General features: G+C 40.1%; 1 protein-coding gene and 1 pseudogene across 5 annotated transcripts in view; both read right to left on the minus strand.

Annotated features, from left to right (window-relative positions):
- ST3GAL3 (ST3 beta-galactoside alpha-2,3-sialyltransferase 3) overlaps positions 1-21,819 on the minus strand; it is a 235,491-nt gene that overhangs the window by 98,402 nt on the left and 115,270 nt on the right. For all 4 annotated transcript variants that reach the window (XM_082455588.1, XM_082455586.1, XM_082455587.1 and 1 more), the window contains one exon: positions 12,052-12,094. In XM_082455588.1, the coding sequence (XP_082311714.1) occupies positions 12,052-12,094 (43 nt within the window). The remainder of the gene's footprint in view (positions 1-12,051; positions 12,095-21,819) is intronic.
- Positions 18,568-20,952, minus strand: LOC309658024 (small ribosomal subunit protein eS27 pseudogene; annotated as a pseudogene). The gene has a single exon. The product of its transcript is annotated as a small ribosomal subunit protein eS27 pseudogene (transcript).

The following is a 21,819-nucleotide window of genomic DNA, read 5'->3' on the forward strand; positions in this document are numbered from 1 at the left end:
TAGCAGTTTTCTGGTGGCAGTTTTAGGATTCTCTATGTATAATATCATATCATCCGCAAACAGTGACAGTTTTACTTCTTCTTTTCCAATTTGTATTCCTTTTATTTCTTTTTCTTCTCTCATTGCCGTGGCTAGGACTTCCAGAACTATGTTGAATAATAGTGGTGAGAGTGGACATCCTTGTCTCGTTCCTGATCTTAGAGGAAATGCTTTCAGTTTTTCACCATTGAGAATGATGTTTGCTGTGGGTTTGTCATATATGGCCTTTATTATGTTGAGGTAGGTTCCCTCTATGCCCACTTTCTGGAGAGTTTTTATCATAAATGGGTGTTGAATTTTGTCAAAAGCTTTTTCTGCATCTGTTGAGATGATCATATGATTTTTATTCTTGAATTTGTTAATATGGTGTATCACATTGATTGACTTGCATATATTGAAGAATCCTTGCATCCCTGGGATAAATCCCACTTGATCGTGGTGTATGATCCTTTTAATGTGTTGTTGGATTCTGTTTGCTAGTATTTTGTTGAGGATTTTTGCATCTATATTCATCAGTGATATTGGTCTGTAATTTTCTTTCTTTGTAGTGTCTTTGTCTGGTTTTGGTATCAGGGTGATGGTGGCCTCATAGAATGAGTTTGGGAGTGTTCCTTCCTCTGCAAGTTTTTGGAAGAGTTTGAGAAGGATAGGTGTTAGCTCTTCTCTAAATGTTTGATAGAATTCACCTGTGAAGCCATCTGGTCCTGGACTTTTGTTTGTTGGAAGATTTTTAATCACAGTTTCAATTTCATTGCTTGTGATTGGTCTGTTCATATTTTCTGTTTCTTCCTGGTTCAGTCTTGGAAGGTTATACCTTTCTAAGAATTTGTCCATTTCTTCCAGGTTGTCCATTTTATTGGCACAGAATTGCCTGTAGTAGTCTCTTAGGATGCTTTGTATTTCTGCGGTGTCAGTTGTAACTTCTCCTTTTTCATTTCTGCTTTCATTGATTTGAGTCCTCTCCCTCTTTTTCTTGATGAGTCTGGCTAATGGCTTATCAATTTTGTTTATCTTCTCAAAGAACCAGCTTTTAGCTTTATTGATCTTTGGTATTGTTTTCTTTGTTTCTATTTCATTTATTTCTGCTCTGATCTTTATGACTTCTTTCCTTCTGCTAACTTTGGGTTTTGTTCTTCTTTCTCTAGTTTCTTTAGGTGTAAGGTTAGATAGTTTACTTGATATTTTTCTTGTTTCTTTAGGTAGGCTTGTATAGCTATAAACTTCCCTCCTGGAACTGCTTTTGCCGCATCCCATAGGTTTTGGGTCATCGTGTTTTCATTGTCATTTGTCTCTAGGTATTTTTTGATTACCTCTTTGATTTCTTCAGTGATCTCTTGGTTATTTAGTAATGTATTGTTTAGCCTCCATGTGTTTGTCTTTTTTACATTTTTTTCCCTGTAATTCATTTCTAATCTCATAGCATTGTGGTCAGAAAAGATGCTTGATATGATTTCAATTTTCTTAAATTTACTGAGGCTTGATTTGTGACCCAAGATGTGATCTATCCTGGAGAATATTCTGTGCGCACTTGAGAGGAACGTGTAATCTGCTATTTTTGGATGGAATGTCCTATAAATATCAATTAAATCTATCTGGTCTATTGTGTCATTTAAAGCTTCTGTTTCCTTATTTATTTTCATTTTGGATGATCTGTCCATTGGTGTAAGTGAGGTGTTAAAGTCCCCCACTATTATTGTGTTACTGTCACTTTCCTCTTTTATGGCTGTTAGCAGTTGCCTTATGTATTGAGGTGCTCCTAGGTTGGGTGCATATATATTTGTAATTGTTATATCTTCTTCTTGGATTGATCCCTTGATCATTATGCAGTGTCCTTCTTTGTCTCTTGTAACATTCTTTACTTTAAAGTCTATTTTATCTGATATGAGTATAGCTACTCCAGCTTTCTTTTGATTTCCATTTGCATGGAATATCTTTTTCCATCCCCTCACTTTCAGTCTGTATGTGTCCCTAGGTCTAAAGTGGGTCTCTTGTAGACAGCATATATATGGGTCTTGTTTTTGTATCCATTCAGCAAGCCTGTGTCTTTTGGTTGGAGCATTTAATCCATTCACGTTTAAGGTAATTATCGATATGTATGTTCCTATGACCATTTTCTTAATTGTTTTGGGTTTGTTTTTGTAGGTCCTTTTCTTCTCTTGTGTGTCCTTCTTAGAGAATTTCCTTTAGCATTTGTTGTAGAGCTGGTTTGGTGGTGCTGAATTCTCTTAGCTTTTGCTTGTCTGTAAAGCTTTTGATTTCTCCATCAAATCTAAATGAGATCCTTGCCGGGCAGAGTAATCTTGGTTGTAGGTTCTTCCCTTTCATCACTTTAAGTATATCATGCCACTCCCTTCTGGCTTGTAGAGTTTCTGCTGAGAAATCAGCTGTTAACCTTATGGGAGTTCCCTCGTATGTTATCTGTCGTTTTTCCCTTGCTGCTTTCAATAATTTTTGTCTTTAATTTTTGCCATTTTGACTACTATGTGTCTCGGCGTTTTTCTCCTTGGGTTTATCCTCTATGGGACTCTCTGCGCTTCCTGGACTTGGGTGGCTATTTCCTTTCCCATGTTAGGGAAGTTTTCGACTATAATCTCTTCAAATATTTTCTCTGGCCCTTTCTCTCTCTCTTCTCCTTCTGGGACCCCTATAATGCGAATGTTGTTGCGTTTAATATTGTCCCAGAGGTCTCTTAGGCTGTCTTCATTTCTTCTCATTCTTTTTTCTTTAGTCTGTTCCGCAGCAGTGAATTCCACCATTCTGTCTTCCAGGTCACTTATCCGTTCTTCTGCCTCAGTTATTCTGCTATTGATTCCTTCTAGTGTAGTTTTCATTTCAGTTATTGTATTGGTCATCTCTGTTTGTTTGTTCTTTAATTCTTCTAGGTCTTTGTTAATCATTTCTTGCATCTTCTCAATCTTTGCCTCCATTCTTATTCCGAGGTCCTGGATCATCTTTACTATCATTATTCTGAATTCTTTTTCTGGAAGGTTGCCTATCTCCACTTCATTTAGTTGTTTTTCTGGGGTTTTTTCTTGTTCCTTCATCTGATATATAGCCCTCTGCCTTTTCATCTTGTCTATCTTTCTGTAACTGTGGGTTTTGGTCCACAGGCTGCAGGATTGTAGTTTTTTTTGCTTCTGCTGTCTGTCCTCTGGTGGTTGAGGCTATCTAAGAGGCTTGATGGGAGGCTCTGGTGGTGGGTAGAGCTGACTGTTGCTGTGGCGGACCGCATGTGTCTTTTTGATTTATGGTTCTCTCTGGGTATATGCCCAGTAGTGGGATTGCTGGGTCATATGGTAATTCTATTTTTAGGTTTTAAGGAACCTCCATACTGTTCGCCATAGTGGCTGTATCAATTTACATTCCCACCAACAGTGCAAGAGGGTTCCCTTTTCTCCACACCCTCTCTAGCATTTGTTGTTTGTAGATTTTCTGATGATGCCCATTTAACTGGTGTGAGGTGATGCCTCACTGTAGTTTTGATTTGCATCTCTCTAAAAATTATTGATGTTGAGCAGTTTTTCATGTGCTTCTTGGCCATCTTTATGTCTTCTTTGGAGAAATGTCTATTTAGGTCTTCTGCCCATTTTCCGATTGGGTTGTTTGACTTTTTAACATTGAGCTGCGTGAGCTGTTTATATATTTTGGAGATTAATTCTTTGTCCGTTGATTCATTTGAAAATATCTTCTCTCATTATGAGGGCTGTCTTTTCATCTTGTTTGTAGTTTCCTTTGCTTTGCAAAAGCTTTTAAGCTTCATTAGGTCCCATTTGTTTATTTTTGTTTTTATTGCCATTACTCTAGGAGGTGGATCAAAAAAGATCTTGCTGTGATTTATGTCAAAGAGTGCTCTTCCTATGTTTTCTTTCCTCTAAGAGTTTTATAGTGTCCAGTCTTACATTTAGGTCTCTAATCCATTTTGAGTTTATTTTTGTGTATGGTGTTAGGGAGTGTTCTAATTTCATTCTTTTACATGTAGCTGTCCAGTTTTCCCAGCACCACTTATTGAAGAGACTGTCTTTTCTCCATTGTATATCCTTGCCCCCTTTGTCATAGATTAGTTGACCATACATGCGTGGGTTTATCTCTGGGCTTTCTATCCTGGTCCATTGAGCTATATTTCTGTTTTTGTGCCAGTACCATATTGCCTTGATTACTGTAGCTTTGTAGTATAGTCTGAAGTCAGGGAGTCTGATTCCTCCAGCTCTGTTTTTTTCCCTCAGGACTGCTTTGGCTATTCGGGGTCTTTTGTGTCTCCATACAAATTTTAAGACTTTTTGTTCTAGTTCTGTAAAAAATGCCATTGGTAATTTGATAGGGATTGCATTGAACCTGTAGATTGCTTTGGGTAGTAGAGTCATTTTCACAATATTGATTCTTCCAATCCAAGAACATGGTATATCTCTCCATCTGTTGGTATCATCTTTAATTTCTTTCATCAGTGTCTTACAGTTTTCTGAATACAGCTCTTTTGTTTCCCTAGGTAGGTTTATTCCTAGGTATTTTATTCTTTTTGTTGCAGTGGTAAATGGGAGTGTTTCCTTAATTTCTCTTTCAGATTTTTCATCATTAGCACACAGGAATGCAAGAGATTTCTGTGCATTAATTTTGTATCTGGCAACTTTACCAAATTCATTGATTAGCTCTAGTAGTTTTCTGGTGGCACCTTTAGGATTCTCTATGTATAATATCATGTCACCTGCAAACAGTGACAGTTTTACTTCTTCTTTTCCAATTTGGATTCCTTTTATTTCTTTTTCTTTTCTGATTGCTGTGGCTAGGACTTCCAAAACTATGTTGAAAAACAGCAGCAAGAGTGGACATCCTTGTCTTGTTCCTGATCTTAGAGGAAATGCTTTCAGTTTTTCACCACTGAGAATGATGTTTGCTGTGGGTTTGTCTGTCGTATATGGCCTTTATTATGTTGAGGTAGGTTCCATCTATGCCCACTTTCCAGAGATTTTTTATCATAAATCGGTGTTGAATTTTGTCAAAAGCTTTTTCTGCATCTATTGAGATGATCATATGGCTTTTATTCTTCAATTTGTTAATATGGTGTATCACATTGATTGATTTGCATATATTGAAGAATCCTTGCATCCCAGGGATGAATCCCACTTGATCATGTTGTATGATCCTTTTAATGTGTTCTTGGATTCTGTTTGCTAGTATTTTGTTGAGGATTTTTGCATCTATATTCATCAGTGATATTGGTCTGTAATTTTCTTTTTTTGTAGTATCTTTCTCTGGTTTTGGTATCAGGGTGAGGGTGGCCTTGTAGAATGAGTTTGGGAGTGTTCCTTCCTCTGCAATTTTTTGGGATGAGGTTGAGAAGGATGGGTGTTAGCTCTTCTCTAAATGTTTGATAGAATTCACCTGTGAAGCCATCTGGTCCTGGACTTTTCTTTGTTGGAAGATTTTTTTTTTCTTTTTAAATCTTGAGTGTTACATCTTTTTTTTTTTTTTTAACTTTGGGTTTATTTATTTATTTATTTATTTATTTATTTATTTATTTATTTATGGCTGTGTTGGGTCTTCGTTTCTGTGCAAGGGCTTTCTCTAGTTGCGGTAAGTGGGGGCCACTCTTCATCGCGGTGCGTGGGCCTCTCAGTATCACGGCCTCTCTTGTTGCAGAGCACAGGCTCTAGACGTGCAGGCTCAGTAATTGTGGCTCACAGGCCTAGTTGTTCTGCGGCATGTGGGATCTTCCCAGACCAGGGCTCAAACCCGTTTCCCCTGCAATGGCAGGCATATTCTCAACCACTGTGCCACCAGGGAAGCCCCTGTTGGAAGATTTTTAATCACAGTTTCAATTTCATTGCTTGTGATTGGTCTGTTCATATTTTCTGTTTCTCCTGGTTCAGTCTTGGAAGGTTATACCTTTCTAAGAATTTGTCCATTTCTTCCAGGTTGTCCGTTCTATTGGCATAGAGTTGCTTGTAGTAGTCTCTTAGGATGCCTTGTATTTCTGTGGTGTCCGTTGTAACTTCTCCTTTTTCATTTCGAATTTTCTTGATTTGAGTCCTCTCCCTCTTTTTCTTGATGAGTCTGGCTAATGGTTTATCAATTTTGTTTATCATCTCAAAGAACCAGCTTTTAGTTTTATTGATCTTTGCTATTGTTTTCTTTGTTTCTATTTCATTTATTTCTGCTCTGATCTTTATGATTTCCTTCCTTCTACTAACTTTGGGTTCTGTTGGTTCTTCTTTCTCTAGCTGTTTTAGGTGTAAGGTTAGATTGTTTGAGATTTTTCTTGTTTCTTGAGGTAGGAATGTACTGTTATAAACTTCCCTCTTAGAACTGCTTTAGCTGCATCCCATACATTTTGGATTGTCATGTTTTCATCGTCATTTGTCTCTAGGTATTTTTTGATTTTCTCTTTGATTTCTTCAGTGATCTCTTGGGTATTTAGTAACGTACTGTTTAGCCTACAAGTGTTTGTGTTTTCTACGTTTTTTCCTCGTAATTGATTTCTAATCTCATAGCGTTGTGGTCAGAAAAGATGCTTGATATGATTTCAATTTTCTTAAGTTTACTGAGGCTTGATTTGTGACACAATATGTGATCTATCCTGGAGAATGTTCCATGCACACTTCAGAAGAAAGTGTAATCTGCTGTTTTTGGATGGAATGTCCTATAAATATCAATTAAATCTATCTGGTCTATTGTGCCATTTAAAGCTTGTGTTTCCTTATTAATTTTCTGTTTGGATGATCTGTCGATTGGTGTAAGTGAGGTGTTAAAGTCCCCCACTATTATTGTGTTACTGTCAATTTCCTCTCTTATAGCTGTTAGCAGTAGCCTTATGTATTGAGGTGCTCCTATGTTGGGTGCATATTTAATTGTTATATCTTCTTCTTGGATTGATCCCTTGATCTTTATGTAGTGTCCTTCCTTGTCTCTTGTAACATTCTTTATTTGAAAGTCTATTTTATCTGATATGGAGTATGGCTACTCCACCTTTCTTTCGATTTCCATTTGAATGGAATATCTTTTTCCATCCCCTCACTTTCAGTCTGTATGTGTCCCTAGGTCTGAAGTGGGTCTCTTGTAGACAGCATATCAATAGGTCTTGTTTTTGTATCCATTCAACAAGCCTGTGTCTTTTGGTTGGAGCACTTAATCCTTTCATGTTTAAGGTAATTATAGATATGTATGTTCCTATGACCATTTTCTTAATTGTTTTGGGTTTCTTTTTGTAGGTCCTTTTCTTCTCTTGTGTTTCCCACTTAGAGAAGTTCCTTTAGCATTTGTTGTAGACCTGGTTTCGTGGTGCTGAAATCTCTTAGCTTTTGCTTGTCTGTAAAGCTTTTGATTTCTCCATCGAATCTGAATGAGATCCTTGCCAGGTAGAGTAATCTTGGCTGTAGGTTCTTCCCTTTCATCACTTTAAATATGTCATGCCACTCCCTTCTGGCTTGTAGAGTTTCTGCTGAAAAATCAGCTGTTAACCTTATGGGAGTTCCCTTGCATGTTATTTGTCGTTTTTCCCTTGCTGCTTTCAATAATTTTTCTTTGTCTTTAATTTTTGCCAATTTGATTACTGTGCATCTCGGCATGTTTCTCCTTGGGTTTATCCTCTATGGGACTCTCTGAACTTCTTGGACTTGGGTGGCTATTTCCTTTCCCATGTTAGGGAAGTTTTCAACTATAATCCCTTCAAATATTTTCTCGGGTCCTTTCTCTCTCTCTTCTCCTTCTGGGACCCCTATAATGCGAATGTTGCTGCATTTAATGTTGTCCCAGAGGTCTCTTAGGCTGTTTTCATTTCTTTTCATTCTTTTTTCTTTATTCTGTTCCGCAGCAGTGAATTCCACCATTCTGTCTTCCAGGTCACTTATCGGTTCTTCTGCCTCAGTTAGTCCGCTAGTGATTCCTTCTAGTGTAGTTTTCATTTCAGTTATTGTATTGTTCATCTCTGTTTGTTTGTTCTTTAATTCTTCTACATCTTTGTTAAACGTTTCTTGCATCTTCTCAATCTTTGCCTCCATTCTTTTTCTGAGGTCCTGGATGTTCTTCACTATCATTATTCTGAATTCTTTTTCTGGAAGGTTGCCTATCTCCACTTCATTCAGTTGTTTTTCTGGGGTTTTATCTTGTTTCCTTGTCTGGTACATAGTCCTCTGCCTTTTCATCTTGTCTATCTTTCTGTGAATGTGGTTTTTGTTCCACACCTGCAGGATTGTAGTTCTTCTTGTTTCTGCTGTCTGCCCTCTGGTGGATGAGCCTATCTAAGAGGCTTGTGCAAGTTTCCTGATGTGGGGTACTGGTCATGGGTAGAGCTGGCTGTTGCTCTGCTGGGCTGAGCTCAGTAAAACTTTCATCTGCTTGTCTGCTGATGGGTGGAGCTGGGTTCCCTCCCTGTTGGTTGTTTGGCCTAAGGCGACCCAACACTGGAGTCTACCCGGGCTCTTTGGTGGGGTTAATGGCAGACTCTGGGAGGGCTCACGCCAAAGAGTACTTCTGTGAACTTCTGCTGCCAATGTCCTTGTCCCCATGGTGAGCCAAGCCAGCCCCCGCCTCTGCAGCAGACCCTTCAACACCAGCAGGTAGGTCTGGTTCAGTCTCCTATGGGGTCACTGCTCCTTCCCCTGGGTCCTGATGTGCACACTACTTTGTGTGTGCCCTCCAAGAGTGGAGTCTCCATTTCCCCCAGTGCTGTCCAAGTCCTGCAATCAAATCTCGCTAGCCTTCAAAGTCTGATTCTCTAGGAATTCCTCCTCCCGTTGCCAGACCCCAGGTTCGGATGCCTGACGTGGGGCTCAGAACCTTCACTCCAGTGGGTGGACTTCTGTGGTATAAGTGTTCTCCAGTTTGTGAGTCACCCACCCAGCAGTTATGGGATTTGACTTTATTGTGATTGTGCCCCTCCTACCGTCTCATTGTGGCTTCTCCTTTGTCTTTGGATGTGGGCTATCTTTTATGGTGAGTTCCAGTATCTCCCTGTCGATGATTGTTCAGCAGTTAGTTGTGATTCTGGTGCTCTCGCAAGAGGGAGTGAGAGCACGTCCTTCTACTCTGCCATCTTGAACCAATCTATCTAATTGCTTTATAAACTGTGTCTGGTAATTCCAATTTCAGAAGTCTTTGTGGGTCCCCCTCTGTTGTCTGTTGTTCTTCATGGTTCTCTCTAATGGAGTCTTGTTTCCTTATGTGCTTAGTAATTTTTTCTGTGAGCTATTCATTTCCTTGAAAAGTTATCTGTGAGGAATTCATGTCTTCCTCCAGAGAGGGACTGCAATTGCTTCTGCCAGGAGCATGGAGGCACTGCCAGTCTGGAAGACCTTAGACGGAGTTCATAGCTTGAAGTCCGTGGATCACCTGAGTGATAAGAGCCCTGGCTGTGAGTATCAAGCGTTTCTTTTTTACTGACTTATTGCCCTGATCTGCTCAGAGCTCTAGCAATCTTTCCTGCAGTCCTGATTTAGAGGTACATGTGTAGTTCTAGTTTATCCTTAAGTTGAGTCCTTTGGGGTTCCAGTTCAATGCAGAAAGGATCAAAAATGGAAAATGTGGAAGTTAGTAGACCTGGAGGCTAGAATGAGAAGGTCTTACACTTTTTTTTTTGGTCTTACACTTAATCAGAGTTTCAGAGGAGGAGTAGAGACAGAATGGGGCAGAGGCAAAATTTAAAGAAATAATGGCTAAAAATTTTCCAGAACATATGAATTCATGTACTATAGAAGCTAAATGAATCCAATCAAGATAAACAAAAAGAAATTCCTACATTTGTATATTTACTCATAGAATGCTTTCTTTTATTCTTCATAAAAACCTTAGGAAATTGGTATTATTATCTATGTTTTTCATAAAGGAAAATTGTGATTCAGAGAGCCAAAATGAATTATCTAAGGTCATATAATTTTAAGCAGAAGGGGCAGAATTCAAATCCAGTTCTGATCCAAGTTCAGGTCCTTTCCTATACATTGGAAATAGAACACAACACAGCAGAGAAAGACTTCATAAGGGGAGATCTGAATATTGCTAAGGAATTACCTCCAAAAACCAGGATCCTTAACTTGGAAACTTCTCCCTGGAAGCAGGTAAAAACCTTTCCTATGTATCTGTGCTTTGCTCTGAAGATAGCACTGGATTAGAAAAGTTCTTGCAGTAAGAGGCAGGAAGGTTCTAGCTTATACCTTAAATTGTGAGTTAAATATAACGAAGCCAAGCCAGTTCCCCAGCCTAAAGACCAAGTTGACTCAAATGTTTTACGGAACTGGTCTGGTACACAGAAGAAAGCTATACAACAGCTTACTATGTACCACCCAGCTGTCAGGTCAGTGGGGCAGGAGTGTCCTCTTAATTCCCCTCCTTACACTGCTGAAGACAGTTTAAATAGTATAGTTAACGTGTCCTGGATAACATGTCTTTTGTTCATCAATGTGATTCAGCTGGTAAATTACTACATCTCTTCCGTTCTGGAGGCATTTCACTTGCTTATAGCTTATGATTGATTTGTTTTTTGCCCAGAGCACTAAATCAAGAATTTTCTAAGGAAGAAGCCTGTGGATTTCCAGCATAATCAAGCCCCATTCCCTAGATGTTAACATGTGACTGACATCTCTATACTAGCTTGGTATATAGAAGAGACTGTTCTTCCCTCATGGCTGCCTCCATGATGTATAAAAGCTGGGAGAATTACAACACCTGAACTCATAGTATGAGGCACCAGAGCCAAGAAGCCAGTTGCCAGGAAACGGGGCTAGATGCCAGACAATTCAGTGGGAAAGCCAAATAACCCTGGGTTTGATGCCTTGTATGTAGGTGTAGCCATCACTATCAGAAGCAGCTGTGGTCAAGACCTCATGCAAGAGAGGAAAGAAAGAGACACAATTCTGATCTTTCACATCTGTCTGGTACAGGACAGGGGCAGAGGTGTACAACGATGACTAACCACAGAAAGGAGCCACAGGCAGCTCTGCAACCATTTCCTGCACATCCACCACGTGAGGGGTCCTGTGCAGGGCACGAACGCAGAGTGGATAGAGCCCAATCTCCAGGCAGCCCAGTCTAATGAGGGAAGCACACAGGCATCCACCTGTCATCTGTGCAGCCAAGCAGCCAGCCATGCAGCCATGTGTTCAGTGTTTACTGAGCACCTAACAAACGTGTGGCAGCGCTGCCTAGGTGCTAGGGAGACCAAGAGGGCCAGGACAGGGAAGGATTCTGAAAGAATTAGATACCTATTTGAAAGCCCCTGTAAATTCACCATTTCAATTCAATCCTTACAATGACCCTGTGAGGTAGGTATATTGATGTCCTCATGTTATAGGTGAAACTGAGGTTCAGAGTGGTTAAGTGGTCTGCCCCAAATCACAAAGAAAGTAAATGGCAATCCGGGATTTGAACCAAGCATGGCCTGGTTCCGAGCCTGTGCTCTTAATAAATTAATAACTATTACACAGTTAATTATACTATAATGAGATAATGGGTGTCAGAGGTAGAAAATTCACAGGAAGCAGAGGAAGAGATAATTAATTCTGTATAGGAAGGAGGTGGACTTTAAGTTTTCCTAGTGGACAAGCATGGAAAGGGGATTTCAGACACAGATAAAAAACATATGGAAGAGTAGAGGGAAAGGGAGGATCGACCTGTGGGAGAGAGACAAGAGTTAAAGCATGGAGGAAGCCTGAGCACAGAACGTTTTGCATGCCTGGCTGCAGAGCATCTTTGAAAGGCTTTGCAATGCCTCCTGCTGTGACTTGATCATCCTCCACTCTGCAGCAGAAGCCTTTCCTCCTCGTCCTTCAAACTCCTGGCGGGAGCTCCTTCTGTAACGAGCTTCCTGTGCCAGCCAAATCTAAGGCCTTATGTTTGCACCCACAATCTCATCCTCTCCAGGCCCCTGCAGACTGTAACGTGCTCTAAGCTTCAGCTGACAGACTGAGGACAGAGGCCCCAGGGAACCGCCAACAACCACAGGTCTGATGAGAGCTGGCCCTTCGAGGTTGGCCCCCAGCTCTCAGACCTCTCTACAACAGAGTCAAGGAATTGTCTCATTCTACTCACAGTTTAGAGTCCAACTTCAGGAGGAAGCCCAACCGATCATATTCTGAAAAAGAAAAGAAAAGCAGAAAATGTCACTGATGTCAAGCCACTGTTGACACTAGCAGATTACACTCCCCAACCCAGACCCAGACCACAAGGGTGGGTAACTGCTTCCAGATCCAAACACATAAGCCGCAAGTAAATTTAAGTCACCAAACTCTTGCTGAACACCTGTCTTGTGAAGGACCAGGTTCAATGCCAGGTATTTCCCAGGCCTTATAGGCCAACCACTCCTATGCTGACATATAACTGTCCTCCTGTTCAAATGTGGTACTTGAAACTGAAATTTAGTAAGCCACAAAATGGGACCCTTGGAGAAGTAAGAGGGTCAGAAGCAACCTCTGCTTCCTCTAAGCTATAAACTCTAAGATTTATGCTGAATCAGTCATGTTAACTATGGGGTAAAAATATGGTAGCCAAGGGGTGCTCAAATCCATGGCAATGATCCTCTTCATGACAATCACAAAGAAGCGAAAGACCTGATTTCATAAAGGACAGGAAATTTAAAATGAAATCTAAAAACAAATTGGTAATATGTTTGCAACAAATGATTAGTCATTGATATTGTACTTAATTTCTCTATATCCTGCCTCATTCTAAAACAAAGTTGAAGCAATTTTACAAAATTGTCTGAAGTATAAGATTTTTAAAAAGAAGAAATCTTTTTAAAAATCTTGTAGGCAAAGTGGAAATCAGCATAGGAAAAATAATAAAAAGCAGCCAGGATAAGAGTACCAAAAGTGGTTGTCCTAAGGTTTTATGTGCTTGCTGGAAGAGGATTATAGATATATCCCCAAGATTTCTCACAGCTAAAACTAAACGCAAAGCACTGTTTTAATGGTTTACAGTGTCCATAAAGTAAACCAGGAGAATCCCAGCTCTTCCTTTTTTTTTTGATTTGCAATTTTATTTTACTTTTTTATACAGCAGGTTCTTACTAGTTATCTATTTTATACATATTAGTGTATACATGTCAATCCCAATCTCCCAATTCATCCCACCCCCCCCCAACCCCCAGCTCTTCCTGATAACTAAGAGTTTAGGGAAGTTTCCTCTGTGTCCTCAAAAATATTTGTATAAAGAAATGTTAGGAAGTGTCATAAGATTGTTTCATATAGCTTTATTCAATGATTGCAAAGAATGTGTGTGTGTGTGTGTGTGTGTGTGTGTAAAGTAGCTATGTCAAAATAAGGTGGTCTAGGAATGTAGTTCTCAGTTGGCCTTGCTTAATCTGAGGGTAAAACAGAATACCAAGACCAAACAACTGTTTGGAAAAGGCCATGCAGCACAGCTTTCAAAGAACTCAGTCTTTAATAAACAATGAATGGCAAAAAGAGGGAGATTACACACACTGACAAGAACCTCGCAGGAGCCACTCTGCAAGGCCAATTAAGGCCAGACTGTGCACTTTCATAAGCAGCAGAGCTGCAGGGAGAGAATAATTCCTCTTCTTAAAATTGAAGATATAACAACTCCAACACACAACTCAACAGAAGGCTTGCCTCCTAAGAGTATATACTTGGGCAAGTGAAAGCCTTTCCTCAAAATAATTCTGGTTTTGCTCTAATTCAGATAAATGGATAAGAGACTTCGCTTAACAGGAACTTATAAAAATCAATAAGGTTTCAATTTAAAAAATAAACTGAAAACAAAATTTGCCAAAAGAGTTAGTTTCAAAGTTGAATACTCTTTCAACAATCCTATTTTATCATTCCATGAAAAAGAAAACCTCATTAACTTGCCAACACCTGTTGCTTTTTCTCCAAGTGGCCATAACCTTGGGGAAACTATCCTGTTACTCCTTCTCAGATCTGAGCTAAGACCCCCTTGGACATACAATGAATCCACATTTTGGCTGATTCCCTCCAGAGAGGCCAGAGAATGTTTTCCCCCTGCTGCAAACTGAAACATCAGGGGCCAAGTAAGAACATAACATAAGCCAGGGAAGTGGGAGAATGTAATGCCCTCCAGCAGCAAATCACACAACTTATTTTAGTTGCACTAAAAACAAATCCTGTTGAAATGTCTTTTTCTCACCACATATTTTTGTATAGTAACCATGATTATATTTATGGGTTACTTTCCAATGGCACCTGAAGTTGTCTTTTACACACACACATACACACACACACTAACTGCACATTAAACACATAAGAATACTTTGTATCTCTAAATAAATTATGTCTCTCCCTTCCATGGCTCTTTTGGACTATCTTGTTTTTTCTCTTTTGTTAAGAAACACGAGTACCAGAAATATTTCACTTTAGTCCTTAATTTAAGAAAAGGTAACTGCATGAGCCCAATGATGATAAATGGCAACTGACACTGGCTTCAGGTCACAGAGCCAAGAGGGAATGGAGTCCCTCCTGTCAAAGGGGGCAGCCCCCACCACCTCCAGCTAACTATGCCAGGCAGCAGTGCAGGCCCAGCGTTGCCACATCTTCTGTTTCTTTAAAGCCAGGAATCTGGATCTTAAAATCCAGAGGTTAAAATTTCTCAATCTGTAAATACTGGCAATAGATTCAAGAAAAAATTAAAGATTATGAGGATCAACCAAAGTATGTCCATGGACAGGATTCAGGCAGCAGGCTAACAGTTTGTAAACTCTGTCCTACACTGGCAGAGGGCTGGAGGCGTTTTTCTTTTGTGGCTGCATACCTGATAAATATTTGTTAACTGTTTTTATCAGGATTATTTGGTTACAGTGGTCATAAATCCAACAGGATGCTAAGATGCTAAGATAGTTTCAGCCAAGCCTCTAGGATGATAAGTTTCGGACACTCAAGTGAGGTGCTAGACTAGGATGCAGATTTTCCAAGGAAATATCTGAAAACTTGTTACATCATTCTAAAAGCTCTCCCAACATCAAATATAAAAGTAACTGGTTGTGAGACATTAAGGGAGAGAGGACTTGAAGAATTTCTTTGGAGACAGCAGTGTTATGATCTCCACCTTCCTGCAGGGGCAAAATGGGTAGTACTTGGCTCTTACTCAAGCCTGGTGAGAAAAGCTTAACATATGACTCTTAAAGAATGGGGAATACAGTGGACTGCCAGGTGTCTAAATTCTACCTGAGAAACATAAAGGACACAAGATGCACTGGCTGCAAAGGATAGAGCTGCATGGGACCTGGTCTGCACTCCCAGAATTTGTCGCAGAAAATGATGCATGAGTAAGCTAGTTTGGGTTGTTTTAGGTCCTTTCCTAAAGATGTGTCCAGCAGGTTGAAGGGTCCTCAGCAGATAGAAGCAAGAGCAGACACCGGGAGTCCCAGGAGCTACAGAAGGAGTGAGTGACAAGGCTTTGGTGAGTACATTGCCCACATCAGGAGACCTACAGAGGAGAGGTCCCCAGATGGAGGGGTCTCCAAAATGTCTACAAGAGAACCCCACAAGGGTCAGCTTTACACACTTGCCAGTTCAGGGAGTGCTGACACTATCTTGTGTCTTCTCTGCTCATTCTCTCTCCCTTCCCCACCAACTCCAGAGAGGTCCAAAACCGCAGCCAGCAACTGGGGGACGAGTGGAAGGAGGAGGACAAGCAGGGCACATCCCCTCCCTGGGTCAGCACCGCTGGTTCTAAGCCCTGTGCAGGGAGGGGAAGTCACTAGAGCTCTGAACGAACTGAAAGCTATGACTATTGCCGTAAGGCAGGACACTAATTTTGGAACTGGTGATTCAATGTCACCATGGGATTTCTATTACCTCAGAGGTACCAAAAAGTTCTCTGGACCTCCCACACTGAAAATATCTTATGGTGACAGAGAGACACCAATGAAAGTGGCTGTGATTATCCCCTGATGTTTCCTGCATGTTCAACATACTGGTTGCACTAACTTAGGCAAATACGGTGATGCAGCGGTTCACATAACCAAAGCATGGGAAGGGCCAGGGTGCAGAGGGCTTCAGAGATGACTGAAAGTGACTGGAATGCCAGCAGGCCTCCCTCAGTTAGCTTTACTCTCCCCAACTAGCTTTCTTCCTAAGTCAGGACACATGGCCAGTAGCAATTCGCAGGCCATATCTTCAGTTCTGCCACTGAAAAGGGCATGAGACCCGGCATCTCTGTTCCTAATGGCAAAACTCCCAGGGAAGGGCTACAAGTGGTCTAGCTTGCTTCAGCTCCTCACCCACTGTCTGAATCACAGTGATCAAGAAGATGGGGTTTGCAAAAAGTTATGATTCTGACATGACACACCTGGTTAGAAGGCATTTACCAGAAGGAGGAATGTGTTGTCCTGAACAAATAAAAGCTCCTGGGAACAGCAAGAAGTCCTTGGAAAACTTAAAGCTAGCCCAATCTCCCAGGTATAATAGGTATACCCACTGTTAAAATGGGCCACAGACTTTTTTTCTCTTGTCCTCGTCCATTCTGCTGTGGGTTTTTTCTTCCTTGGCCAATCTCCTCTTTAAATCTTTCTCATAATGCCCTCTGGACCCCATATGCCAACTACCTGGCTTACTTCCCTCTACCTCCTGGCAGACCTGAAGCCTGAAGCCTGACTCTGCCCTGCAAGACCTGGCTTTTCCTGTGGCTCTCAATAGGAGGCTGCTTTTTCTCTCAAATGCCAAGCACCTGTGGGTAGTGAGAAGTGAGTGATTATGATGTGCTGTGGTATAGTTTTCACCATTTTTCTTGTGTTTGGGGTTCACTGAGATTCTGGGATCTGTGGGTTTATAGTTTTAATCAAACTTGAAAATATCTTGGCCATTATTTCCTCAAAAATTTTTCTGCCCTCCCCTCTCTTCCGGGGGCTCCAGTTACACATGTATCAGGCTGCTTGACATCCCACCACTCACTGACACTCTGTTCATTTGTTTCCAGTAATTTTTAGATGGTTTCTATTGATATATCTTATAGTTCACTACTTTTTCTTCTGCAGTGTCTAATCTGTCATTTATACATTGAGTATATTTTTCTTCTCAAACACTATTTTTCATATCTAAGATTCTTTTTTATATCTTACATGCCTTCCCTTAATATTCTCATGCTTTCTTCTACCTCCTTGAAGATATGAAATATGTTTTAACATGTTTGCCTACTAATTCTATCATTTGTGTTATCTCTACGCCTGTTTCTATCAACTGATTTTTCTCCTCATATGGGTTGTATTTTCAAGCTTTTCTGAACTACCTGGTCATTCTTTTTTTTTTTTTTTTAATTGAAGTATAGTTGATGTACAATATTATATACAATATAATACCATATAGTGATTCACAATTTTTAAAGGTTATATTTCATTTATAGCTATTATAAAATACTGGCAAAATTCCCTGTGCTGTACAATAGTATCGTTGTAGCTTACTTTATACCTAATGGTTTGTACCTCTTAATCCCCTACCCCTATATTGCCCTGCCCCCTTTCCCTCTTCCCTCTGGAAACTGCTAGTTTGTTCTCTATATCTGTGAGTCTGTTTCTTTTTTGTTATATTCACTAGTTTGCTCTGTTTTTTAGATTCCACATATAAGTGATATCATACAGTATTTGTCTTTTTCTGTCTGACTTATTTCACTTCGCATAATACCCTCCAAGTGCAACCATGTTGTTGCAAATGGCAAAATTTCATTCTTTTTTTGTTTTAATTGAAGTATAGTTGATTTACAATATTGTGTTAGTTTCAGGTGTATAGCACAGTGATTCAGTTATACATATATATTCTTTTTCAGATTTTTTTCCTTTATATATTATTACAAAATATTGAGTATAGTTCCCTGTAGGTCCTTGTTGGTTAGCTATTTTACATACAGTAGTGTGTATATGTTAATCCCAAACTCCTAATTTATCCCCCGCCCCCTTTCCCCTTTGGTAACTATAAGTTTGCTTTCTATGTCTGTGGGTCTATTTCTGTTTTGTAATATGTACATTTGTATCTTTTTTTTTAGATTCCACATTTTGGCATTATCATATGATATTTGTCTTTCTCTGTCTGGCTTACTTCACTTAGTATGATAATCTTTAGGTCCATCCATATTGCTGCAAATGGCATTATTTCATTATTTTTTATGGCTGAGTAATATTGCATTGTATATATGTACCACATCTTTTTTTATCCATTCATCTGTCAATGGACATTTAGGTTGCTTCCATGTCTTGGCTACTGCAATGAACCTTGGGGTGCATGTATCTTTTCCAATTATAATTTTGTCCAGATATATGTCCAGGAGTGAGATCACTGGATCATACAGTAACTCTATTTTTAGTTTTTTAAGGAACCTCCATACTGTTTTCCATAATGGCTGTATCAATTTACATTCCCACCAATAGTGTAGGGGGCTTCCCTTTTCTCCACACCTTCCCCAGCATTTATTATTTGTAGACTTTTTGATGATAGCCATTCTTACCAATGTGAGGTGATACCTCACTGTGGTTTTGATTTGCATTTCCCCAATAATTAGTGAGGCTGAACCTCTTTTCACGTGCCTGTTGACCATCTGCACTTCCTCTTTGGAAAAATGTCTATTTAGGTCTTCTGCGCATTTTTTTTAAAATCCAAAATGTGTTTATTGGGATGGTTTCCTATTCATCTTGATTCCAGGGGCTTTTAGTGCTGCTTCCATCTGAAGGAGCATCCTTCTGTAAGCCTTGCTTTTCCTCCTGTAGGCTGGCAGAGGATGGTAGAGCAGCCAACACACAAAACTACTGTTTGTGCATGGCTAAAGATGGTGGTGATTTTGTAGCATCCTGGGCATTTCAAATCCATGAAATAGGAATTGGGGCTCTGCACCAGGTGCTTCTTCTTGTGTGTCCTCTTCTCTTCTGGAGAGGGATGAAGGAGATCCTTTGCGAGAGGCATGTTCTCGTGCGGAGGTCATCACCATGGGAAAGGCTTCTGCACATTTTTTAATTGGGTTGTTTGTTTACGTTGTTTTATGAGCTGTTTATATATTCTGGATATTAATTCCTTATTGGTCATATCATTTGCAAATATTTTCTCCCATTCAGTAGGTTGTCTTTTCATTTTGTTGATCGTTTCCTTTGCTGTGCAAAAGCTTTTAAGTTTTATTAGGTCCCATTTGTTTATTCTTGTTTTTATTTCCTTTGCTTTAGGAGAGGAAAGCAAATATTGAAAAAATACTGCTACAATTTATGTCAAAGAGTGTTCTGCCTGTGTTTTCCTCTAGGAGTTTCATAGTATCCAGTCTTACATTTAAGTCTTTAATTCATTTTGAGTTTATTTTTGTATATGGTGTTAGAGAATGTTCTAATTTCATTCTTTTACATGTAGCTATCCAGTTTTCCCAGCACCACTTACTTGAAGAGACTGTCTTTTCTCCATTGTATATCCTTTCCTCCTTTGTTTTAGATTAATTGACCACAAGTCCATGGGTTTATTTCTGGGCTCTCTATTCTGTTCCATTGATCTATGTGTCTGTTTTTGTGCCAGGACCATACTGTTTTGATTACTGTAGCTTTGTAGTATAGTCTGAAATCAGAGAGTGTGATTTCTCCAACTCTGTTCTTCTTTCTCAAGACTGTTTTGGCTATTCAGGGTCTTTTGTGTTTCCATACAAATTTTACAATTATTTGTTCTAGTTCTGTGAAAAATGCCATTGGTATTTTGATAGGGATTGCACTGAATCTGTAGGTTGCCTTGGGTAGTATGGTCATTTTCATAATATTAATTCTTCCAGTTAATTCTTCCAACATGGTGTATCTTTCCATCTGTTTGTGTTGTCTTCAGTTTCTTTCATCAGCGTCTTATAGTTTACCAAGCATTATTCCTAGGTATTTTATTCTTTTTGATGCGATGGTAAATAGAATTGTTTCCTTTATTTCTCTCTCTGATAGCTCATTGTTAGTGTATAGAAACGCAGCCTGGTCATTCTTGACTGGATGTCAGCCATGTGAATTTTACCTTGTTGGATGCAGAATATTTGTGCATTCCTTAAGTATTTTTGAGGTGCTGTTTAATTACTTAGAAACAGTTTGATCCTTTCAATCCTTGCTTTTAAGCTTTGCAGGGTTGGGGTTAGAGGCAAAAGTGGACTTTAGTCTAGGGCTAATTTGCACCATTACTAATTTTGCCCCACTGCTAAGGCAATACCCTTCTAAGTACGCTATGTGATGCCTCACGTATTATGACATTTCCCCATTATTCCCAGCCCTGTGTGAGCTATAGAGAGTACTCTTCCTGTTCCTTTCCAGTGCTTCTTTCCTTGGCCTCCAGTCGTTTCCTCACACACGTGCTTTGATCAGCTGAGGAGTCCAAGCAGTCCTCAGCAGATCTCCAGTGCTCTCTCTGTGTGCAGCTCTCTCCTCTCTGGTACTCTGCCCATGAATTCTGGCTGCCTTGGTCTCCTCAAATTCTCAACTCTGTTTCCTCTTAGGAAGACTCCCGGGTTCGGTTTGGGTTCTTCTTCCCTGTGCTGTGGTCTGGAAATCTCATTTGTTTCCCTTCTTTCAAAGACCAGAGTCCTGAGCTACCTATTGTTCAATGTCTGAAGAAACTTTTTTTTATTTTTTTCATATATTTTGTCTTTTTTTCAGTTGTTTCTCCTCCTTTCTTCACTTTTTCCCTATCTGGGAAAAAGTCTATCTGGTCTAGACTTCACCGTGCTTAACTATTCAGTTTAGCCGGCCCAATGATCTTTCCATTGCACCCAAACCAAATCTCTCATTCCTGCCCAACCCTCTCTAGAGAGCCTGAGCTCCAGACTTGTGTATGCAGCTGCCATCTCCACTTTGATATCCTACAGTTACCTGAAACTCAGGCTGCCTCACACAGAGTTCATTTTCACCACCCTTACACGTGTACAACCTCCTCCTGTATTCCCTACCTTAATGAATGGTAACACTTTTCACCCAGCTGCCCAAGCTGGAAATCTGAGAGAACTCCTTGATCCCTGCTTCTTTCTTATTTCATTTAATTAAATACCATGTCCTTTTAATTTCGTCTTCTACATGGATCTCAAGTCCACTGACTTTTCTCCATTTCTACCATTCTTGATTAAGCCAGATTCACTTTTCACCTCAGTTACTATTAACAGCCTCCTACCAGGTTTCCCTGCGTCCTGTCTTGTCCCTTTCTAATGGATTCTCCATGAAGTAACTAGAGCAATCTTCCTGTAAGATAAATATGATTATGTCATAACTCTGCTTAAAACATTCAAATGGCCTCTACTGTTCTCAGAATAAATGCCAGTCTCTTAGTTTACAACGGCCTTCATGATCTGGCCTACAGTGACCACCCTAAGTTCTCTCTTTGACTCCCTGCATCACCCAACCCTGCCCCTGCCATGTTCTATGCTCCAGCCAGACTGAGCTATGTTATGTTCCTCCAAAGTACCTTATCACTTCCAGGCCTTCGTGCCTGCTTTTCCCTTCATGTAAAGTATCATTCCCAACCCCTTTTCACATTGGTTATTTCCTACACATGGCCCCTAAATGACCCACAGTCACCTCAAACTCAAAATGCTATAAATCAGACTTATCTTCACCCCATTCCCTGCCCTCCCCACAGCCTGTTTTGTTTCTTTGGTAACGGCATCACCATTCAGTCCCCCAAGAATGAAGTTTTTGGTGTGCCCTATTTCTCTCATTTCTAAATACAGATCCTCCTCCCTCTACCATGGTCACTGCTTTTGCTGAGTCTTCACTGTTGCTTAGGCTATGCAGCAACCATGTAATCTGTCTCTACCTGTCTTCCCAGCCCCATCTTCTGCCACCCCCTCCAGGCAGCCTTCATGCCTGAGACCTACTGCAGATGATGTTCCCTCAATCTATAATGC

Source organism: Balaenoptera physalus (assembly GCF_965194825.1).
Source record: "Balaenoptera physalus genome assembly, chromosome: 1".
NCBI lineage: Eukaryota > Metazoa > Chordata > Mammalia > Artiodactyla > Balaenopteridae > Balaenoptera > Balaenoptera physalus.